General features: G+C 53.8%; 1 protein-coding gene across 4 annotated transcripts in view; it reads left to right on the top strand.

Moving 5' to 3' along the window:
* Positions 1–20,879, top strand: part of KANSL1 (KAT8 regulatory NSL complex subunit 1) — a 54,951-nt gene extending 34,072 nt beyond the window's left edge. For 3 of the 4 annotated variants that reach the window (XM_015885770.2, XM_015885771.2, XM_015885772.2), the window contains exons 3-15: positions 3,691–3,832; positions 6,495–6,599; positions 10,364–10,479; positions 11,487–11,682; positions 13,190–13,355; positions 15,701–15,886; positions 16,172–16,333; positions 16,637–16,785; positions 18,691–18,809; positions 19,123–19,180; positions 19,333–19,445; positions 20,167–20,410; positions 20,512–20,879. In XM_015885770.2, the coding sequence (XP_015741256.1) occupies positions 3,691–3,832; positions 6,495–6,599; positions 10,364–10,479; positions 11,487–11,682; positions 13,190–13,355; positions 15,701–15,886; positions 16,172–16,333; positions 16,637–16,785; positions 18,691–18,809; positions 19,123–19,180; positions 19,333–19,445; positions 20,167–20,410; positions 20,512–20,787 (2,032 nt within the window). In that variant the 3' untranslated portion in view covers positions 20,788–20,879. The remainder of the gene's footprint in view (positions 1–3,690; positions 3,833–6,494; positions 6,600–10,363; positions 10,480–11,486; positions 11,683–13,189; positions 13,356–15,700; positions 15,887–16,171; positions 16,334–16,636; positions 16,786–18,690; positions 18,810–19,122; positions 19,181–19,332; positions 19,446–20,166; positions 20,411–20,511) is intronic. The other variant, XM_015885773.2, reaches the window with a different exon arrangement.

Consider the following 20,879-nt stretch of genomic DNA (forward strand, 5'->3'; position numbering starts at 1 on the left):
CACCCTTTGGAGCTGTGCATGGCCTCTAGTAGTGGAAAAGGGACGAGCTGGGACTCATTGCTTCCCTGGATGCTGGCACTGAGCGCTGTGCATGGGGTGATGTCCCAGAGCATCATTCCATCCATTCTGCCTTAAGTAAACTCCTGAACAATGAGAAGCACGTCCCAAATAAGTCCCATTCTGATGCAGCGCCGTTCACCAACCGGAGTCGCCGTCCTGGGCCGGCAATAATTGAACCGAGTTTCTGTCTTATGGAATATTGATTTACTGCGGAGCGTAAAAATATGCAGTCCTCAGCAGAAGGGCCTCTCCAATTGTTATGCTCCAGGAACTGCCGCTGCTCAGGAATGTGAAATAAATTTTCCCTTGTAACAATGGCTCTCTCCATTTGCATAAGTCTGCGTTGCCCTCCCCGCAGGGCCAATGGTGCCACCGATGGGACAGACCCGAGCTGCTCCATTTGCACGCACACAAAGGGCTCTGCTGTTGGGTGACTGCAGCTCCGACTGCTTTGCACCATGCCCCGAGTGTCTGCTGTGCTGAGTGTTCGGTGGAGGAATTCAAGGCTCCTTTTGTGCAGGGATGCATTGGAGCTGCTTGCATGGTTGCACTCGTTGCCATTTCAGGAGCTCTGAGTTGCAAGAGGATGTTTGGGTGCTGGTTGTGCATTGGGTGCAGAGCTGTGCCTCTGTTTGCTGAAGGGAGGTGGTTGGCACGGTACGGTGCTGCTGCCACATCCTGCTTTCTTAGGGCATAGATACGACTTACAATGAAAACTGTGCATCTAGATAGACAGCGGTTGTGTTTTCCTGTGCACTTCAGCCTGGTTGGGGAGGTGGCAGTTGTAAGCAAAGCAGCAATGCTAATAAAGGGCCGTGCTTAGCAAAAAGGAGCGTGCGTTCTTGGAAGAAGTTTGTTGTGAACTGAACTTGTATTTCATCAGGCAGGAGGTTGGTACCATCCCTGCAGGCATTCAAGGCCAGGCTGGATGTGGCTCTGGGCAGCCTGGGCTGCTGGTTGGTGACCCTGCACATAGCAGGGGGTTGGAATGGGATGAGCACTGTGGGCCTGTGCAACTCAGGCCATTCTATGGCTCAATGAGTATCTCAGGGGCCACATCCAGCTCTGACCCCAGCAGGGCTCTGAGCTTCCCCTCAGGGCTCGTGCTTCCCATTGGGAGGGCTGGGAGCAGCAGCACATGGCAGTGACTCAGCACCACCAGCACTGTGCTGAGTCACTGAGCACCGCCTGCTCCGGGAGGTGCTGAGCTCTGAGATGCTGCATGTGGGACATCCATACCCAGCATCATCCCTGTGCAGGAGCTCAGGCATCGTGGAATAACTGACCTGGGATTCTTGGCTTCTTTTTTCCCCTTTTTGTTGTTTTTTTTTCCTTCTTTTTAATAGGGATGAACAGAGATGCCAAAACAAACCTTTCATATCCTGACCTGTGCAGGCGCAGCACCCAGCTGAGCGCTTTGCACGGCTGCTGCTCACAGGGAAAGCATCAGGCTGTGCTTGGAGCAATGCTTGCAATGCAGACCATGCATGGCCCTGAGCAGGGCTGTGCACAGAAGATCCCATCAGCATCCGTGGGTTCCATCCATGGGTGGGGGTGGAGAACGAGCTGTTCACGTTGTTTCCTTGGCAGGCAGAAGTGTTGCCAGCAGCTAATGAGATCGTTCTCACTCGTGGGGTTTTCTCTTCCTCCCTTGGAGCCGTCATGTGAAAGCATTGGGCACTTTAACTCTGTCTGCCCACAGAGCTCAAGGCAATGCAGCAAAGCGTTGGGGCAGAGCAGTGATCCTGCAGCACAGGGGGATGCAAACTGCAGCTGAGCTGTGCTGAAGATGGAGCAGAGCAATGGATGAAGCTGGATTTGTATCATCTGAATTGCACGTGAGCAGAGCTTGGCTTTTTATCAGCCTTCTCCCTATAAGCATCGGTGATACTGGCTGAGTTTCACCTCGCTCTCAGGGCTTGTGTTAGAGGATCTCAAAGAACAAGGAGAGAAAGAGAACGGGGACCCACTGCTTCAAATAGGAGTTGGTGTAACTGTGAGATTTCTGTTGGCATCCTGCTGTTGTTTGGGAGTAGTCCTTGTGCCTGTATGGACACGAAGCATTGCGTTGTGTTCATGCTGACAACCTTTGCCCCAGGGCTGCTGCCCGGCGGTAGGTAACACACGTGCAGAATTAATATGGATAATTGGCCCTTTAATAGAGCTGAGTGTCTTAAACTCTCATCTTTAAAACCACTTTTGTGGTCTGTTGTGTCCTTGCTGGGATCTCAGGTGGCTGTGGCAGCCTGGTCCTGCTGTGCCCCATTTACTTGCTGCTGGTACAGCAAGGTGCTGTTCAGCCCACTCGGGTGCTCTGTGAGCTGGCACAGGGAAGCAAAGGGAAGGCTTGGGAGGTTTGGGAGCTCTCAGCAGCTTTCTGCCTTCCTCCTGCACTGATCTTGGTCCCCATAGAGCAATGCTAAGGCTCTGCTGTAGAATCCAAAGCTTGGGGAGGTCTGACGTTGGGCTTGACCCAAGGCTGCTGGAGTCGAATTGCCTTCAGCTTATGCAACAAGAGTATAGAAGAGGTCAGTTCCTGGAGAAATAACGTGTTCTGGGAAGGCTTGTGCTGAGCCAGGCTCAGCAGGGGGCTCTTTACATGGTGCAATATCCCAGAGGGCAGAGCTCGGGCTGGTGCAGGTCTTAGTGATTGCTGGTGCAATTGCTTGCGGTGCTGGGAATGTGCCTTCATCTGCTGGCACCAAACTGGAGCTGCTGTGCAGGGTGTGGGCAGTGGGCATCAGTGGGTTTTGTTTGCACCGTGCAGGCACCGTATCCTGCATCAGAAGCACTGCAGGGGGATGAGGGGAGGATTTACACATACGTTGCTCTTTGTGTTCCCGTCGTGTTGTTGTAACAGCTGACCATAAAATGCAATGGTGCGGTCCACGCATCAGCAAAAGCACGTTTATGTTCCTGCTGGGCTGCTTTTGGTGCTTGCAGCAGAGAGAAGGCAGATAGGAAGTCAGCTGAAGGCTGCAGAGTGTGTGGGTTCCCCATGCACTCACACGTGTTGGTGTGCTCTCACCTTCACTCTCAGCCATGCAGATCAGAGGTGCAGCTCACTCACTAATATCTGATGGTTTTTCTCAGCTTCTTTGTTTGCTGGGTCAAGCCACCTGATGCAAAAGCGATTTGCTGCTGCTTGCTTTCCTTTGCAACACCTCCTTGAAGGGCGACAGCTTTTGCAAGGCACTGTGAGCTCCCTAAACATGATGGGTGCATTGTGAAGCTTGCCCTTGTGTGGCCACATGCTCTGTGCTGATGTCGGGGTGTGTTTCTTGATCCATGGCTCCTTGCAAAGAGTTTGGGAAGTTTTGTTCCAGAAGTGGGTCTGGCTGCAGCCAAATGGGACCGGAGCTGATGGAGTAAAACCTTAATGCCTGCATAGGCAGAACTTCAATCAGTGGGTACCCAAAGTTGTTTCATGTCGCCTTGCACAGACATGGCTTTTACAGCCTGTCTATGGCCGGGCTGGTAGTCATTAGCAGTGGCTAGATGGTATCAGCCGTGCCATTCAGCGTGTTGCTTTTGATCTGGCTGTCAGTTCTGCTGGGTTTTCTGTGGGCTGTATAATTAAAGTCACACTCAAAATCATCCCCCCCCCGAACCCCCTGTCTGTTCTTCCAGGAGACGAAGGGCAGAGTGGAGATGGGCAGCAGACCGTGCAGCCATCGTCAGCCGTTGGAATTGGCTCCAAGCTCACGTCTCAGACCTGGAGTATCGAATCCGGCAGCAAACGGATATTTACAAGCAGATCAGAGCCAATAAGGTGAGCGCTGTTGGGATCCCGGGGGGGTTCTGCCCTTTCTGCCTCCTGCTGGTTCTCTTCTCATGCAGTGGGGGATGTGTGTGCAAAGCATGATGTGTTTTTTCCCCTCCCTGCATCTCATATTGTGACTAATGGGGTTGCTGTTGGGCATGGGCTGAGTGCAGTCCTCTTCCATGGTGACACAAAGAGCAGCACCTCAATTAAGAGCCACTCTTTGGGTGCTGAACAACACTTGCTTTTGCATGTGTGCTGCACTCCTCCATCACTCCACTCTTTCTTTCTCTTTGGGAATATCTGATATGGGGCTTAATGAGAGACCTGGGGAGGGCTGGGGGCTGTGAAGGAAACCATCTTCAGGTGCTTATCTGATGGTACAGCCTTAAAGCTGAATCGGGGGGGAAAAAAAGGGACTGCAAGTGCTGACCTTTATGGAAGGAATTTTGTTTTCAAACTTGCTCTCAGACGGCAGGAGAGTGGGGGAGAGCAGAGAAGGGATGAGGCAGGAGTGGTTATCAGGACTTGTTCAGGCGTGTGTGTCTGAATGTCAGCCCTTGGAGGGAGGAATGCTGGGTTTGTGGCAGGCAGGATCCTGGTGCTGCATCCATTTACAGATCCTTGGGAATTCAGTCCAGCAGGCTCCCTGAGATTTATGGCCTTAAAGGCACAGGCAGGGGAGGAAGGCTGTGGGCCTTTACACAGCTATGTAGAAGAACAGGCTGAGGGGTGAGTGAGGGCTCTAAAGGGCAGAGGGGAGAGCACGGCTGTCTGGGTGGAATCCAGCATTGAGAGAAGGCAGCCCCTGGGAAGTGGTTGTTATATCCATGAATGAACCAGCATCAGAAAGGTCCTTCCGCCTTGCAGGTCCTGCAGGGTGGTTGGGAAGTGTAAAACCCCAAATGGCTCAATATATATTTGCTGAAAGATAAGGAGAGGCAGAAAGGAGCAAAGTGAAGGAGAAGATGCAGTGCTTTCAGCAGGTCCTGGAAGCTTGGCAGGCCTATGGGATGGCCTCACCATGGCTACACGTGTCCTGCATAATTCATCTAGGGTTGCAGTCTTCAGGTCTGAAGGGAGAAGAACATGATGGTGCTGTGTCAGAGTTGAAAGGTACATCAGCAAACAGCCACCATCCTGGCAGGGCTGCAGATCACCTCTACATCGTGCTGCTGGCACTGAGCTCAAGGGTGCTTGGAAGGCGTGCTCTGGTTTTGTCAGTGGGGTAAGACTTAGCAAAGCAACTTGCAGCGAATAGAGAAGGTGAGAGAGTGAATCCACACTTCAGTAGTGCAAAGGTCCTTGTGGAATGAGCTTCATTTCCAGCTGCATGAAGGCAGTCATTGAAGAGTTTGGAGACAGATTGGTTTCTTCATCAGCAGAACTCAGATCTGGTTTCTTTGGCCAAATATATAGTGAGGTTAACATGCAGCTTCTGGAGGCACTGAGAGTCACAGGAGCACTGATAGCAGAGGGATGTGTGCTGCAGCTTCCTTGCTTCCAGTCCTGTGTTCAGACCCAGTTCTTCCCTCATGTGCCATGCAGGGATGGCTGAGCTGTGCTGCAGCACCTGGGGATGGCTCTGGGAGCAGCACTGGGATGCAATGGCTTGCTTTCCTAGGGGGATTTTTTAGGAGTGTGGGAACAGCACAGCAGTGTTTAATTGATTTTAGGCTCCCAGTCTCCCTCATCTACTGAACGTCCTTGGAGCTCAGAAAGCTACAGAAAGCAGTCATTCTGTTTATCCAGAAGCTGGCTGCTTGCTAATTGCTGGTTGGAGGCCATGTGTGGTTGTATTCAGTTCATGAATGATCTGTGTTTAAGGGTCTCTCGTACAGAAGATGGTGTGAAGGCACAGGATGAGCCCTTTGGGGGCTGGGGTTGGTCCGGTCCATGGTTTTGGTCATTGACACCATTGTGTGCAGGACTTTGGTTCTGTGTTCTTCAGGTTCTCTGTGCTGCCGCCTTATGGTACAGCTCAAATTAGGAGTAATTATCATGATTTTGTTAAACTTTGTGTTGGTGAGAGAGAAAAGAGCCCAAGCTTCGCTTGGAGTGAAACACAAACAGGACAGAGTGTGTTAACCGTGATAAATCAATGCTCTGCCACCAGGCTTTGTCCCGCCAGCTTTCCAGCTTTGTTTATCAGCACTTATTTTCTTCCTTATTGAATTTTGTATGTGTGACTTGGAAAAAATCTGCCCCGAGTTACGATTCTGACCGGGTGATTTTTGGCTGCTGCTCCAGCTGCTTTGCTCGGAGTGGCAGCAGGTTGCACCAGTGCTGTTCCAGCAGCCTCTTCCCTTTCTTTGCTGCAGCAAAGCATTCCCTCTGCTCTGCTGGCTGCAGTGTCCAAGTGGAGAGCAGGGAAGGGTGGGATGCTGTGGCTGCCCAGTTTGGCCCTTCTGCCCAAGGCAGCAGTGGGTGCTCATGGGCTGCAGTGTGTGAGTTGGCTTCAGCTGCCTCCTGAGTTGAGCTTCGGTGTCAGGGAACTCCGGGCAGCGAGGGATTCGGTTTGGCATCACGTCTGAAGAATGCTGTGGGAATGCAAGCCTCGCTGCAACGTGGTTGTCATGTTTGTTTTCTTCCCGAGGACGATGGATGCTCCATTGCTCTGCTGGGTCCAAAGGAGCTGCATTTAATCCACGTTCTGTTCCCTCTCTTTCAGGGGCTGATAGTCCTCGGTGAAGCATCACCCCCTGATCCCACAGTGGATGATGCATCCCGTCCCATTAGTGCTGATGTGAAGCTGGAGCCCGGCGCAGAGCGGCTGGTGAGTGCAGCAATGCATGGAGCACAGCGCTCCCATCCCCCAACCCAATGGGATTCACCCTTTGGGAATGCTGACCCACTGCTCTCCCCTCCCGGTTTACTTTGGGGTTAATAAATGATATGATTTAAACACCTTTTAGCACAGAGTTCCTTGGGGTACCTTTGTAATACGCATTAGCATTTTATGAAGCTTAAAAATCCCAACTAATCCTTTCCCTCCAGCAAAAAGCACCTCAAACTGAGAGCAGCACAATTAGCGAGTGCTTCTGAAGATGTGACTATTAATATCTGCCTGAGCTTTACCCCTCAGAAAGGGAACTAATGATTTTGGTGAGATGCTCTGGAAGCGATGCCGAGCACCAGGTATTTATTATTTAAAGCAGAAATGTAGGGCACGGAGCAGAGGCAGTTCGGGGTGGCTGTGATTACTTTTGATCCTGAGGGACACACGGACGTATTACAGCAGAGGGTTCTGAAGCTGTGGTGTGGAATGGGGTGATGGCTGCACTATTGCTGGCACAGACCAGGATGCTGCTGGCTCACGTGCAGCCAAACACCCCCAGCTCCTTTGTGCAGCTTTCCAGTTGCTCTGCCCCAAACCTGCAGCCCTGTATGGGCTTGGAGGTCCCTTCCAACATAATCATTCCATGCTTCTGTGCCCAGAATCCATAATGTTGAACTTTGAGTGTTTTCTCCTCTCATTGAGAAGCCTATCAGGAGCGATAATAGGAAATACTGTGAGGTCTGTGATTCGCAGCGGACCACAAGGGGTTATTCCAAGTGAGTGTCATAAAACATCTCCTCGCTTGACGTGGCTTCGAGATGCGTGTTTGGAGCCGAGCTCTTTAATTAGCAGATTAGCTCAGCCCAAACCTCTCAACGTGGTGCAGAGCAGGAGGGTTTCATGCAGGACTGGGATCAGAGCAGAGCCACAGGGCGCAGCATTACGCAGTGTCTGCCTTGAGCTGAGTGTCCGTCTGTCACCCCCCCATTTCCATGCTTTAACCCCAAAAGCTCTCAGTGAATAATAAACAAGTGCTGGGACAGCGTGCTCCGATCCTCTGCAGAAATAACATGCAGCAGGGAGTTAGTTGGCTGCTGCTGGGAGCTGACCTGCAAATAGGCCGATAACGGAGATGAATAATCAAATTGTAGGGTTAGGATGAAAATTTCCGTTCTTATCTAAGTCAGGATGTTTATCTGATGATACCGGTCTGTTTTCAACCTGGAAACGTGCAGATGGAAGAGCTGTGTCCCTTCTGGCTTTGTCCCTGCACGTTCTGGACACTTGCCGTATATTTAGGTATCATCTCTGTATGTATAGGATCGAAAACGTCTCTGGATGTGGTGCATAGGAAAGACCAGGCTTGCTTGGCTGCTGCTGTCTGGTTTTGCTGCTCACAGCCCATCTTGCTGTTGTTACTCATTTCCTGCTTGTTCCTTTTCTCATCCCTTTCACTGGGACAGAAGCTTTGCAGTCAGATTTTTATTACTCCAGCCCAAGTGCTGCACAGATCCCATCTCTTGCAGGTCTTGGGGGTAACAGCAACACAGAATAGAGTCTTAGAATGGCTGGGTTGGAAGGGACCTTAGAGATGGGGTGGTTCCAAGCCCTGCCACGGGCTGGGCTGCCATATAGAAAACCACAGGACACCTTGAATTGGAAGGGACCCACAAGGGTCGTGGAGTCCAACTCCTGATAAATAGCTGCTGAGCAATAAGGAGCAACGTGTGTGCAAAGGCAGCGTAGTTACTGTCGAGTAGGTTGAAGTAGCTGGTGCTTGGCACCTTCTTTGAGCTGCTCCTGCCTTGCTGCAGGCCTCCTCCTGAAGCAAACCTCCTCCTCTCCATGCTGTGCACGTGGCTGCCCGCTCTGCATCAAAGCTGGAGGTGTGAGCAGCAGAAAAGCTGCCCTCGGGCACCCATCCCTTGGGGGGCTGTGCCTGGTCAGTCTTGCTCATAGGGGTGGGGTGTTGAGTCACAGCTTGGTCTGCTCACAGCTCAGAGACCATTCCTGCTGCATTAGGCTGCCTCTTAGGCTGGAGTGCTGCTTATCGTTTTGGAGCTCCTCACGCTGCTTAGAATTAGATTCTTCTGTTGTTTTTAAGCTGGGAGAGGTCTGCAGTGCAAAGTAAGGGGAGGCAGTGCCTCCTGTCCCATTCCCGGCCCTTCACCTTGGAGTCTTAGCTCCCAAAAAGCCCCTTTGGTCAATGGGAATCTGGGCTGTGTGTGCTGGGGCTCTGGTTGGTGTGTGGGAGGTGGCTGAGGGTCCTGGGAGGAATTAATGCTGCCGTCAATGAGGGGCCAGGCTTTGCAGAGCAGGCTGAGTGATGTCTGCTCTCTGCATTGGGAGACTTGGGAGGTGTCCTGAAGGCTTTGGTGGCTCAGACTGGAGCACGGCGGCGGTTGAAGTTCTGCCCTGTGAGCTGCAGAGCTCAGCTCTTGGAGTCACCCTGCTCCATAGCAGCCCCCCGTTCAGGTGCACCCCTCCGTGGTGCGATAGGACCGGCCTGGGATGGTGCTGATAAACGGCTCGATGCTTTCCAGCCCCTCTGCTGCGTGTTCCTATCTCTAAAAAAAACAACTCAGAGACCGCTCTGGATGAGAAGTTCCTCCTTTAAGGCCTTTCCTGGAGGAGAGAATAAACACCACGTTTCCAAAGAGCCGATGAGTCACGCAGTGCCCTCCCACCCTGTACCTCCAGCAGAGGCGGTGGGTGATGGCTGGGGCTCAGCCAGAGGGCACAGCTCAGCCTGCAGCTGCAGGAATGGGGCTCCCGCTTGTGCCTGGGGCAGCCCAGCAGCCTTGCATGCAGACAGGTGAAACTTTGTATTGGAAGCATAGGAAAGCCTGCAGAGTTCCTCAAGACAAGTTCCCTGCTCCATCACAGTGCTCATCCCTGGCTGAGTCAGGTCCCTGCTGTGCTGGCCATAGCTCCATGCCAGTCCTTCCTTAAGCTGAAGAGGAATTGCAGGGAAGATGTTAATAGAAGCGAGGCCTGATGCTTCTGGGAAGGAGCCCAGGGTGAGCAGGGGGCTGGCCGGACGTACCGATAGATAAGTCAGTCCTTTTCTTTTGTCTCTTTTTTTATTAGCACTTGAAATGCACCACCGCCCTTTGCGTGCGCAAAGGGGGAAACCCAGCTAGAGAGACATTGGCAGAGAGTGCAGGAAGTGCTGCAAGAAGAAATGACGTTTAACCCCAGGGGAGGGGAGGAGAGAAGAGGAGAGTTGTCTGAGAGCAAAAGGAGCTGCATGGAGGTGCCCGTGGCAGCAGCTTGCTGCACTGTGTTGGCACCAGCTCCGTAGAGAGCAGCAGTGCTACAGGCAGGGCTGCAAAGCAGCGTGGCCATCCCCTGCTTCCCCTGCTGCTGCTGTTTGCCAAGTGGGGCTTCTGCCTTGCTCTGTATTGCAGTGCTGCAGTCGTGCAGGAGCTGCTGCTCACTGAGGTCAGGAAGGTTTGTCTGCTTTTCGCACCCCAGGCAGAAGGAGGGGTTTCTGTCTTGCACTTTGTTCCTACTTGCTTTCTTCTGACAAAAAGGTGTTTCCAGCACTGTGTGCATCAGGCAGTTCTGCTTTAATGGAGTTGGCCCGTTCAGGCCCTAAAACCACAGCCTGTGTGCATTCTAATTGGGAAGATCTTGAGTAGTTCTGCATAGAAGCCTGAGCTGCACTGCAGCATCCTCAGCTGGAAACCAAACTAAGGCAGCTGTGAGCATTACACATCTCTAAATGTGAATGTATCATCTCTCTCCTCCCTCCTCAGAGCGTTTCTGGATCGCAGCCCTTGGACAGCTTGGGTCTGTCTGCTGCAAGTACTCCTGAGTCCCATCCCACCAAGCCCTGTGGAGCACCAAGACCCGTCAATGGAGTTATCAACACGTAAGCTGCTTCCCCAATGTACATAGAGCTCTGTGCCCAGCCTGTATCACGCTGTTAGTAACAGGGTGGGTGATGGGATGAATGGTTTCCTTTTTGGAAACAGAATAATAGTTCACTAGTGGATCGTGCTTGGAAGCTGTGCTGGAGGAGATCTCCTGCTTGAGGTTTTATGCAGCATTGTTTTCCTGAAAATGGAATGAAACCGAGCTGTGTTTACATGGGCAGGCCCTGCAGGCAGCGAGCGTGTTCAGAACTGTTTCTTGATGGGTATTTTTAATGCAAATGGTGTGATCCAGAGATGAGAGGCCTGCTTGCAGTTATTCTGCAGCAGGATCTGCAGACCATTGGCCTGCATTCGTGGAGATAGAGAGGACCCCAACTCCCATTGATTCCATCAGAAATGAGGTTCTGTCTGCGTTGTTTCTTCAGGTTGCTTTTGCTAAGAAGGTCTCAAAAGGGCAGGAATGCAAACTAGCAAAAGCAGTTCTCCAGTGCTGGAGGATGGTGTCAGGGTTTGAACCTTGTGCTGCTTGTGGAGGTTCTGGCAGTGGCTGCAGAAACACCTTGGGCAGGATGCTGCAATGTGAGCACATAGAAATACCCATGGACCTGCTCATGGCTACAGCTGGAGCACTGCAGGCCGTGGTACAGCCCTCTGTGTGCCTGCAGCCTGTCAGCTATGGGGCATCAGGCCACAGGGCTCGAACGTTTTGCATTTTTAGATGTGAAACACTCATAAAATAGGCATGGAAAGGCTGTGTGGGTGCGGAGCTCTGCTGGTGTTTAGTAGGTGGCATCATGCATCAGTGCCACAGCAGGGCAAGGATGCTGCATGTGGGCAGGAACCTCTTTGGTGTGTGGAACAGGAAGGTGAACATTGCACTTGTTGCTGAGGGCTATTGGAGGGATGGTTCCCAAGTGTTGATCAGAAGTTTATGTCTCTTTAAGTGTGACCGTGTCTGTGAGTGATAGAGGAATAACGCTCTGCTCCTTGTTGTTCTCTCCAGTCTTCAGCCTGGCCTGGCAGAACACGCTCAGGGAGATGGCCAGGAAGCTGAGGAGCTCTTGCATAAAAAGCAGCGGCTGAATGTGGTCTCTTCAGCTTCAGATGGGACGTGTGTGGCCGCCCGCACGCGCCCGGTGCTGAGCTGCAAGAAGCGACGGCTGGTTCGACCCAGCAGCATTATGCCCCTGTCCAAAAAGGTGAGTGCTGCTCCTTTGTGCTTTACTCTCTTTTTCTGCTCTACGTAGCACCAGCTGTGCACCAAAGGAGCTCCCACACCCCATGGGTTGGTCTGCTCTGCTTTGCACAAAGACATCTCCGCTCTTTGGGAGTGTTTGTGGTTACAGAGAGGGGAGGAAGAGCAGCCCAGGGGCTGTGGGAGAAGTAAAGGAGAAATGAAGAAGCTTTTGGTTTGCTGCAGGTTTCTGTTAGCTGTCATCAGTACTGGATTCTGACAGAGGGGAGGGTTCTTTTCATAACCCACCCATCCTAAGGTAAGCTTCAGGACAGGGGGTTCAGCCTGCTAAAATGGGAGCAGCTGAGTGAAGCAGGTATGGGAAACACAGATACTGAATACAGGAATTAACACAGACCCATTATTAATACATTATTTTCTGCTCCTCCCCACCGTCCCTTTCCCACATGCAGAATTCAGCTCTGTTTATTCCCTGAGCATCCTATGTGAGGACAAACCATGCTCCATCCTTCTTAACTTCCTTCAGGAGTGCCACGAGCTGTCAGTTGGAGAACAGATGCTTCGAAATAGAATAAGGACGGGGTTTTGTTTTTTTCTTAGGATTGCAGAACTATGGATGGCACAAATCCACTTAGTTGTGTTTGAGTCACAAGTGTTTCAAGTCAAACTTAATTACCACAAAGTTTCAGGGTTTCTCGCTCTGTGGGGGATAGGGTTTAAAGGAGCTCAGAAAGAAACATTCTGCTGAGCAAAACAGATTCTGGGCCAGCTGAGTTGGCTGAAAAGTGGGAATAATCAGTTCGCTGGGGGTATTTCTGTGCTTTTACCCTCATTGAGCAGGATTTGGTTCATTTTCCATCACTTCTCTCATTCCAGCTCTCTCCTCCAAGCTGCTTGCAGCCCTTCCCAGTTGTACTGTTATTTGCTAAGGCTTAAGGATATTATCTCTTCCATCATTCGAGTCATTAGTGGAAATTATCTGAATAATACCAGACTCAACAGACTTCACAGGATCTGATTCGATGGATCCTTCCATTTCAGTGGGGGGTTCATCGGTTGCTGGCTCTGCCTGTTTTACATCCAGTTGTGCATCTGCACCACGATGGTTTTTTATACAGAGGAGGTTTATATAAAGTCTGTGAACTGAAAGTCCCTCCTGGTTTAGAGACCAAGACTGAAAACCTTCTCACTCGCTGTAGGTGTCAGCTCTTGGCTGGTGGTTCCCTGTCTTGTCTGAACTAGAAGGTGTTTTTCCTCCCTGACAACAGAATTGTGCTGTCTCATGGTTTTGTAAATGAGGTTTTCAACCCAGATAAACACTTTTAATCAAGTCTAGGGGATGCTGTGTGCAGGCAAGCAGTCGTTCTCGGCTGTGTTGATGTAAGGTCCAGACTGAATCAACAGGTTTGCTGCAGGGTGTTATAAGATCAGGGTTTATTTGATGATCTATCAAAGGGCAGCATGCAAAGAGAGCCCTGTGGGATGCTGAACTTCTCTGTGGCCTTCTCCAGGTCCACCGGAACAGCCTGGCACGGTGCAGCTGTGATGTGAACCCCTCGTGTGCTCTGTGTGGTGCCCGCAGCTCCGCGGCGCTGGAGATGCAGTACGATGCGCCGCTGCTGGAGCGCCTCTCGCAGCTGGACTCCTGCATCCATCCCGTTCTGTCCTTCCCTGATGGTGAGCACAGCAAAGCAGGGCTGTGGGGAGGGGGTTGGGGGGTCGGGCTGGGTGCTGACATGGGACACCAGGGAGTGTCTGGGGCTTGAGGAGCTGTGCAGCCTTCACCCTGAGGAGGTGCTGGTGTGATGGATGCAATTAAAACCATGCTCTTCATCTGCACGTGCTTTTAGGAGCTGAGCATTTGCTGCAGCAGAAGAGAGAGTGTTGGCTGGGGCCTGAGAGTCTGTGCTGGGTCCTGTGCTGGTGTCATAAATAGCATAATCTGAGTTGGACGGGACCATAAGGATCCTTGCATCCAACTCCATCACCATCCAAACATCAGAGCATGGTGACTGGTGGTCACAGACCTCAGCAGAGCTTATTTACCTGCATGAAACCACTTGTGGATTGGTGGAAGCTGCAGGATGTTTCTTTGACCTTGTATGGAGTTGTCCACGATCTCGAGTGGGTCAGAGGGTACAGGAGGAAGGGACGTTCCCATTAGGCTGCTGCTGCTCTGACTAAAACCTATTGGCTGCATGTACTGCTCTCCACCCATCATCGTTTCCCTCTGACCACAGCGAGGTGCAGATGATCTGAGTGGGCACTCTTGCAGGAGAGCTGAGCTGTCAGCAGGCCAGGGCAGAGGTCTCCCAGTGGAAGGGGATGGCTCCTGGGGGGAAGGTGATGTTCTGCTGCTCGTGCTTGGGTCGGGTCAAAGCCTTGTGCTCACAGATGTAAATCCAGCTCTGCACAGACTTGGTGCAGCAGCGTGGAGTGCACGGCGGAGCTTTAACATCTTCTGAAGTTCTCTGTCCCTTCTCTCTTCTCCTTTTTCTGCTCGGTGTGATTTGTAGCTGGGAGTTTGGGGATGATGTAATAACCTTGGTGGAAGGATGTGAGCCGTGCTGAGCTCGGCGCGGTTGCCATCTGCCGGTCCTTGGATGCTCTGCACCGTGGCTGTGACCATCACAAGGGCAGCACAGTTTGTTTGCCTTTTGTCTTTGTGTTTCTGCCTCCTTTCAGCCTGGCCCATCCTTCCCCAGATGTGTCAGCTGCTGACGGTGGAATGTATTTCCAGGAAGAGGCAGGAGATGAGCAAAGAGCGGAGGCTGTTTTCCCCTCAGGGCCCTCTCTGAGCCCTCCCTCCCCTTTGGGATCAGTCTGTGCAGGCTGTCAGTGGTTGAACAACTGCTCTCACACTTTGCTGCCCACATGGATGGGGCTCAGTGAGAGCTTTAGCACCAGGGTCTTCTAAACACGGCTGCTCTGGCTTCTTGCTCAGCATCAAGTTCCCCTGACAGTGACTGCAGCCTGCAGCCCTGTTTGCCCGTCCTGGGGCTTTCCAGCCTCTGGAATGACTGGGGATGGATTCCCATCTCAGCTGCCAAGGCTGCCAGCAGGGCTGCCATCCCTTCCTGCTGCCCTCTGAGGTCATCTGCAGTTCCCAGATGCTGCAGCAGCTCCGAGTTGCAGTGCTGGCCCCTCTGCAGGGCTGCTGGGCACCTCAGCTCCTCGTGTGGGCTCTGGGAAGGTTCCTCTAAGCTCAGGGTCGCTTTGGAGTCCCTGCAAAAACATGGTGTGAGATCTGGGGGAGGAACGGTGCTGCTGGGGGAGTTTGTTGGTCCAGCTGATGGTTTTTAGAGCCGACCCCATAGCGTGGCCTGTCTGCACAAGGAAGGCACCGAATAACCCCATTAGTGTTCCAGCCTTCAGCTGAGGTCAGGAGAGCACGTCTGTGTGGGACTGGGATGCAATGGAGCTTGAGGAGTGTGGACAAGAGGAGCGTGTGCCCCACTGCAGTGCACGGCGTGGTCTGAAAAGGCAGCACAGGCCGGGCTGAGTGCTCTGGGTGCAGCTGTGAGCACCCTGGGGGGCTGCTGCTTCCATGGGCCCTGCAGTGTGCTCATTTGGAGCACCCTTGGTTCCATGGCAGATGCCCTGCCATGCAGATGAACTTCACACCGTACCTGTTTGGCTTCTGGCCTGACCCGAAGTGGAGGAGTTAAGCTGAACTTCTCTCTTCCAGTCTGTATTCCTGTAGGTTTGATGAGCTGAGATATCCCAGAGCCCTGGAAGTCAGATCACAGATAGCAGAATGGAGCCACGTGCCTTTTATTCTCCTGCCAGGATATACCTGGGTGTGAATCCTGTATTACTGTGCTGCTCTCAAAGAGCTTCAGGTTGGGAATGCTGGATCCTCACGTAGCAGCTCCTCCTTGAATACACAGGCAAATGTGGCTGTGCAGTGATGACCCTCTGTGTGTTGGGGCAGTTCTTGCTGGGGACTGGGAGGTGATGCTGGACCCGCTGCTTCCTGGTACACACTTAATGTGAACTCTGCATTTGCTTTCCCTCCGCAGACGTGCCGACCAGCCTGCACTTCCAGAGCATGTTGAAATCCCAGTGGCAGAACAAACCCTACGAGAAAATGAAAGCTCCCAAAAAGCTCTCGTTCAAGCACAGAGCCCCCATGCCCACCAGCAGCCTGACCGACCCCGCTCGCAAGGACCGCCACAAGCTGGTGAACTCCTTCTTCACCGCAGCCAGTAAGTGCCCCCCTGCTGTTGGTAACCCCAAAGCAGTGCGGTCCGGGAGGAGAGAGGAGGATGGATAGCATTCAAACGGAGCCTTTGGGGCTGAAGGGGCCGTGTGTGCAGCTGCTCCTGGCTGTAGGGACCCTCCTTGCCCAACACCAGGCCGTGCCCATGCAGAGCTCTGCCCGCTGCATGACGCCATTGAGCCGCAGCATCGCAGCAGTGATGCATCCCATGCCCGCAGAAAGAGAGGTGAAAACAGGAGTTTCATGGCTCTTTCTCTGTTCCCCTCCTCAGAGCGCTCACAGCACAAAGCCCAGGCAGACAAGGCGCACAGGCCGCCCTTAGACGATTTTATGGCCGTGTCCAAGGCCGAGAGAGCGCCTGAGCGCTCGCTTGTCCAGCCTCCCGCCCATGACAAAAAGCGATTACGCGACTGCTCATCTGAGAGGAGTGAAGGTAGGCTGCCAGGCCAGGGCGCTCGGGGGGAGCTTGGGCTTTGCTGCTCATCAGCCTGTCTCCCCTTGGAGCAGAGGGATCGCACTGCTTCTGGGCCTCCTCACCGCACCGTGCGCCCCGACTGCTGCTCCCTGCAGCCCCTGACGAGCTGTTTGCAGTCACAAATCGCTTCTCTTTCCTGCAGGGCTCACCTCAGCATTGGCCATTTCTGGCACAGATGGTCCTTTTCTCCTTCCTACCCCCCCAGCCTTATTTTATTTGGTGCTAACGTGGCTCTTTGTTTTCTCCTCCCTCCCCATGCAGTGCTGAAGCATCACGCGGACGTCGGTGGCCCGAGCTACTTGGCAGCGGCTGCGACCCATGCACCTCACAGCCCCATAGCACGGCAGCTGTCCACCTCCTCGGAGGGCTCTGCTCCCACCAGCACGAGCTCCCAGGGCACCTCCGGCACCGTAAGTATTGCTGTCTGTGTGGGGAGCTGCTGAGCTCGGCTCTCAGCTTCCCAGCATCTTTACCTCGCTGGTGATGGGATTGTGTTGGCTCTCCTCCTGCTTTGGCTTTGGGTCTGCTGTGCTCCTGGCTGTGCACGGAGCCGGCTGCAGTGACAGGTTCACTGTCAGTTCAGTAAGTGCTGGTGAATGTTCCCGTTCCCAGTAGCCCACTGGCTTTGCTCCATGTCCGGATTCTGGTTACTGAAGATGTCAGGGGATGCCAGGAAACGGAGTGGAAGAGCTGAGCACCAGCAGCACAAAGCTGCTGACACAACAACAGCTCCTGCTCTGGGTTCTTCCCCTTTCTGGCCTTTTCTCTGTGTGTTGGGCTGTAAATTGGGCTGAGGATGGGACTTAGCTGTCGTTATAACTGGGGTTGGCTCATAGTGTGTGCCCAGACATGCTCAGCCTCCCAGAACAGATGACAGCATTTGGAACCTTTGTGGAGCTGTTTCTGGAAGCCATCAGCAAGCAGGACCCAGCTCCCTCCCGCTCTGTTCAGCTCTGAGGTGTCCTAGGAAAGCTCCTGGTCTCTGTGTGGTGCAGCCCCTGCTGGGGATCCAGGCTTTGGGGGCTCAGAGCTCACTGTGTGCCTCTGTCCTTGCTCTGAGCTCTGGGGCTGCCACCTCCAGCCGGGTTCTTTCCCAGAACAGTTTGCTGTTGCGTCATCAGCTGTTGTCAGTGAGGTGGGTTGTAATGCTCAGGGGAGGCTGAGACTCCAACCAGCAGCAGCAGCTTCCCTGGAATGAGCCGAGTGTTTTGGAGACCAGGACGCTCCTCAGCAGCCATAGCATGTCAAGATGAAATCTGTTCGTGCTTCCCTGCACTTGATCTTCCTTCCTGCTCCTTTTGCCACCCTTCCCTGAGCCCATTCACAATTAACAGGGTTACAACATGGTGCTGGTTTCCAGCACCCGGCTTCAACCAGCCCCAGAAGCCGCCTGTGCTGCTCCAGCAGCCCTGAGGTGTGGGCGTTGTGCAGGGCAGGACAAGGTTTGGGTCTGGTTTTGGTGGTTGTGCAGCACCTCCCAACGTGCACAACTTTGCTGCAGAATCAGCAGCATTGCACTTGTTCCTTCGGGGAGCTGCTTTGAGCTGGGAGGTGTGTGTGCATGACAGGAGCTGCAGCTTCCTGCACTGTGACTTGTTGTGCTTTTGCAGTTTTACCTCTGGTTGCCCAGCAGGTTTTGCTTCAGAAATGATGGTCCCTGTCGTGTGCTGCCACTTCTACCAAAGCCCATACAAATGGCAATGGGGAAGCTGAGCAGCATCCCTTCACTTAGTGCAGGTTGAGCTCAGGTTGTAATGCAGGAACACGGCTGCTCTGGGACATAAAAGCACGAGAAGGGGAGAAGCCCTGCAGGAGCTTCTTACTGTCAGCTTCACTCATTGGGATGGCAGTGCTCAGAGCCTGGAGCATCCCATGGCTGTGCTGCAGTGCTGCTCAGGGGAGGTTTGGGGACAGAGAGAGAGCACCCAGCATCCAACCCAAGTGGATAAGCTGAGTGTGCAGCTTATTTCTAGCTTGGAAACCCGGCTGAAAGAAGCTGCAGGTGGAAGCCATCAGGTTGTAGAGCAGCTGCCACAAGCCAGGATGAGCTACTGATCCCAGCCCTGTGCTGATCCCATTGGAGCTGTGCTCCATGCCTGCACTTCTTAGTGCTCATGGTCCCACTGCCACTTCACAGCAGGGAACTGGGCTCTGTGTGGCTCTTCTCTCCCCTTTCATGGCTGTTCCCATGGGGAGGCCTTGCAGCAGGCAGCACAACTCAGTTCCAGCACAGATCTCTGTTGGTCCTTTCTCATTGCCTCACCATAGCAAAGCCTCCGAGCCTTCCTCATGTTGTTCTCATCTTTCCATTGCAGCAGCCGAGGAGGAGGAGAGGGGAAAGCTCATTTGATATTAACAACATTGTCATCCCGATGTCTGTCGCTGCCACAACTCGTGTCGAGAAGCTGCAGTACAAGGAGATCCTGACGCCCAGGTCTGTGCCCATCAGCTCAGCTCAGGACTCTGCTCCGGGGGCTGCTGGGGAGGAGTTGGGCTTTGCCTCCCCTGGGAGAGCAGCTCTGGGAGCCCTCACACAGACATAGGGATTGTGTTGTCTCAGTGCCTGAAAGCAGCTGCTCCACGTGGGGCTGGAGTGAGAAACTGCTCTGCTGGCACCATGGGGGGGTTGTGGGGACAGATGTGCAGCTGAACTGAACGCCCACCTGCAGGTGCTGCTTGTTGTGATTTCCTCAATCAATGGGGCTGTGCTGTGGCTGGCTGCACCCTGACCTTGTGTTTGTTTGCAGCTGGCGTGAGGTGGACATCGGCGCCCTGAAAGTCAGCCCCGATGAAGACAACGAGGAGGTGAGAGCTGCCCTGTGTCCCAATGGGGTGACGCTGGGTTCGGTGGCACTTGGGGTGCTCTGGCCATCACCAATTGATGTTACTGCACACGGATGTGCATCCAACATGAACAGCCCCAGACTGAGCCCTGTGCCATCCCATCTCTCCCACAGATCGAGGACTTGTCTGATTCAGCCTTTGCTGCTCGGCACAGCAAGTGTGAAGAGATGGAGCGAGCCCGGTGGCTTTGGAGCACGAGTGTGCCCCCGCAGCGGCGGGGCAGCAGGTACAGCAGCACAGCTCTGCTTCTGTTCCATTACACGCCTGTCCTGCCCTTCCAACCATCACTCAGCACTGCTGCAGTGTCTTCTCTCAGCTCTGCTCACCTGACAGAGCTGGAGGATGAGATTCTCTTTTCCATTTGCTTTCTGATGCTTTGGTTTGGAACTGCTCTGCTCTTGCTGGTGGACTGCAGCTGCATGCAGCCATGTCAGTGCAGCTGGGGTTGCATTGCAGCTGCATGCAGCCGTGCAGCAGCCTTCTCAGTGCAGCTGTGCTTGCAGCAGGGTGGCTCTGTGTGGTTGTGCTGCAGTTCACGTTGGTGTGAGTGCCCCCAGGGCTGGATGTTCCCTGCCTTGAGGTGGCTGTGGCAGAGCTCTGCATCCTGGGGAGAGGTGCTGCCATCTCCAGCTCCTTCCCACGCAGCATTGAGGTCCCACCTTCACCTCTGGGCCACAAGTTGCTCCCCCAGCTGTCCCAATAGCTCCCAGTGACCCCTCCTGGGCCAGCAGCCCGTTCCCATTGTGGGTCCATAGTGAGGAGGGATGGGGCTGTAAGTACAGGCCGGGGCCAGGCTGTGCTGCTCAGCTCAGCTCCCCTTGGTTCCCTGAAATGCTGTTGGCAGATCTGAGCATCCCGTGGTCTTTCACCCCACAGACCCACCATGGTTTGTTCTATTCCCATAGCAGCTTCTATCTGCTCACCTTGGCGCTGTTTCCATTCCTCAGGTCCTACAGATCGACAGACGGACGGACGACCCCCCAGCTGGGGACCCCCTCCACCCCCCAGCCAGCATCCCCGGACATGGGCGGCTGCCCTTCCCACTCAGAGCTGTCCCACACTCACTCTCCGCGCAGCCCCATCAGCCCCGAACTGCTCTCAGCTCCCCTCACTCCCTTGTCCCGCGATTCCCTGCGGCTCCTGCCCAGCGAGGACACGCGCTGCTCCACTCCCGAGGCTCTGGATGAGCAGGTGGGTGCGGGCAGGACATTGAGGGGGGGGCACATTGATGGGGGGGGGGGTCAAACACCAAGAGGAGCATCCAGCACATCCCTGTGTCTGTTTCCTTTCAGGCCATGCTGCCCTGGGAGCGGCGCTGCTTCCCCCTGTGCTACGACCCCAGGACGGAGTGCGAGGACCAATGCGACCCCCAGGACCGTTCATCGCGCTGCACCCGACGTACATCGGGCAGCAAATCCTCCCGGGACAACGAAGGCACTTCAGCTTCACCCACCCTGCCCGGCAGCAAGAGCCGCCCCCCCCTGGCGACCCCCCCTCCTTCCTCCTCCTCCTCCTCCTCTGCAGCAGCAGCAGCAGCAGCAGCGGTTCAGCGGCCAGCGCACAGATAGAGACGGAGCAGGGGGGGAGACACGAGCAAAAACCGACACACAGAACTAACTCTTGGCATTAAAGCTTCCAAAATCTGCGTTTGATATTCAAA

The sequence above is a fragment of the Coturnix japonica genome, chromosome 27 (genome assembly GCF_001577835.2).
Source record: "Coturnix japonica isolate 7356 chromosome 27, Coturnix japonica 2.1, whole genome shotgun sequence".
Classification (NCBI taxonomy): Eukaryota; Metazoa; Chordata; class Aves; order Galliformes; family Phasianidae; genus Coturnix; species Coturnix japonica.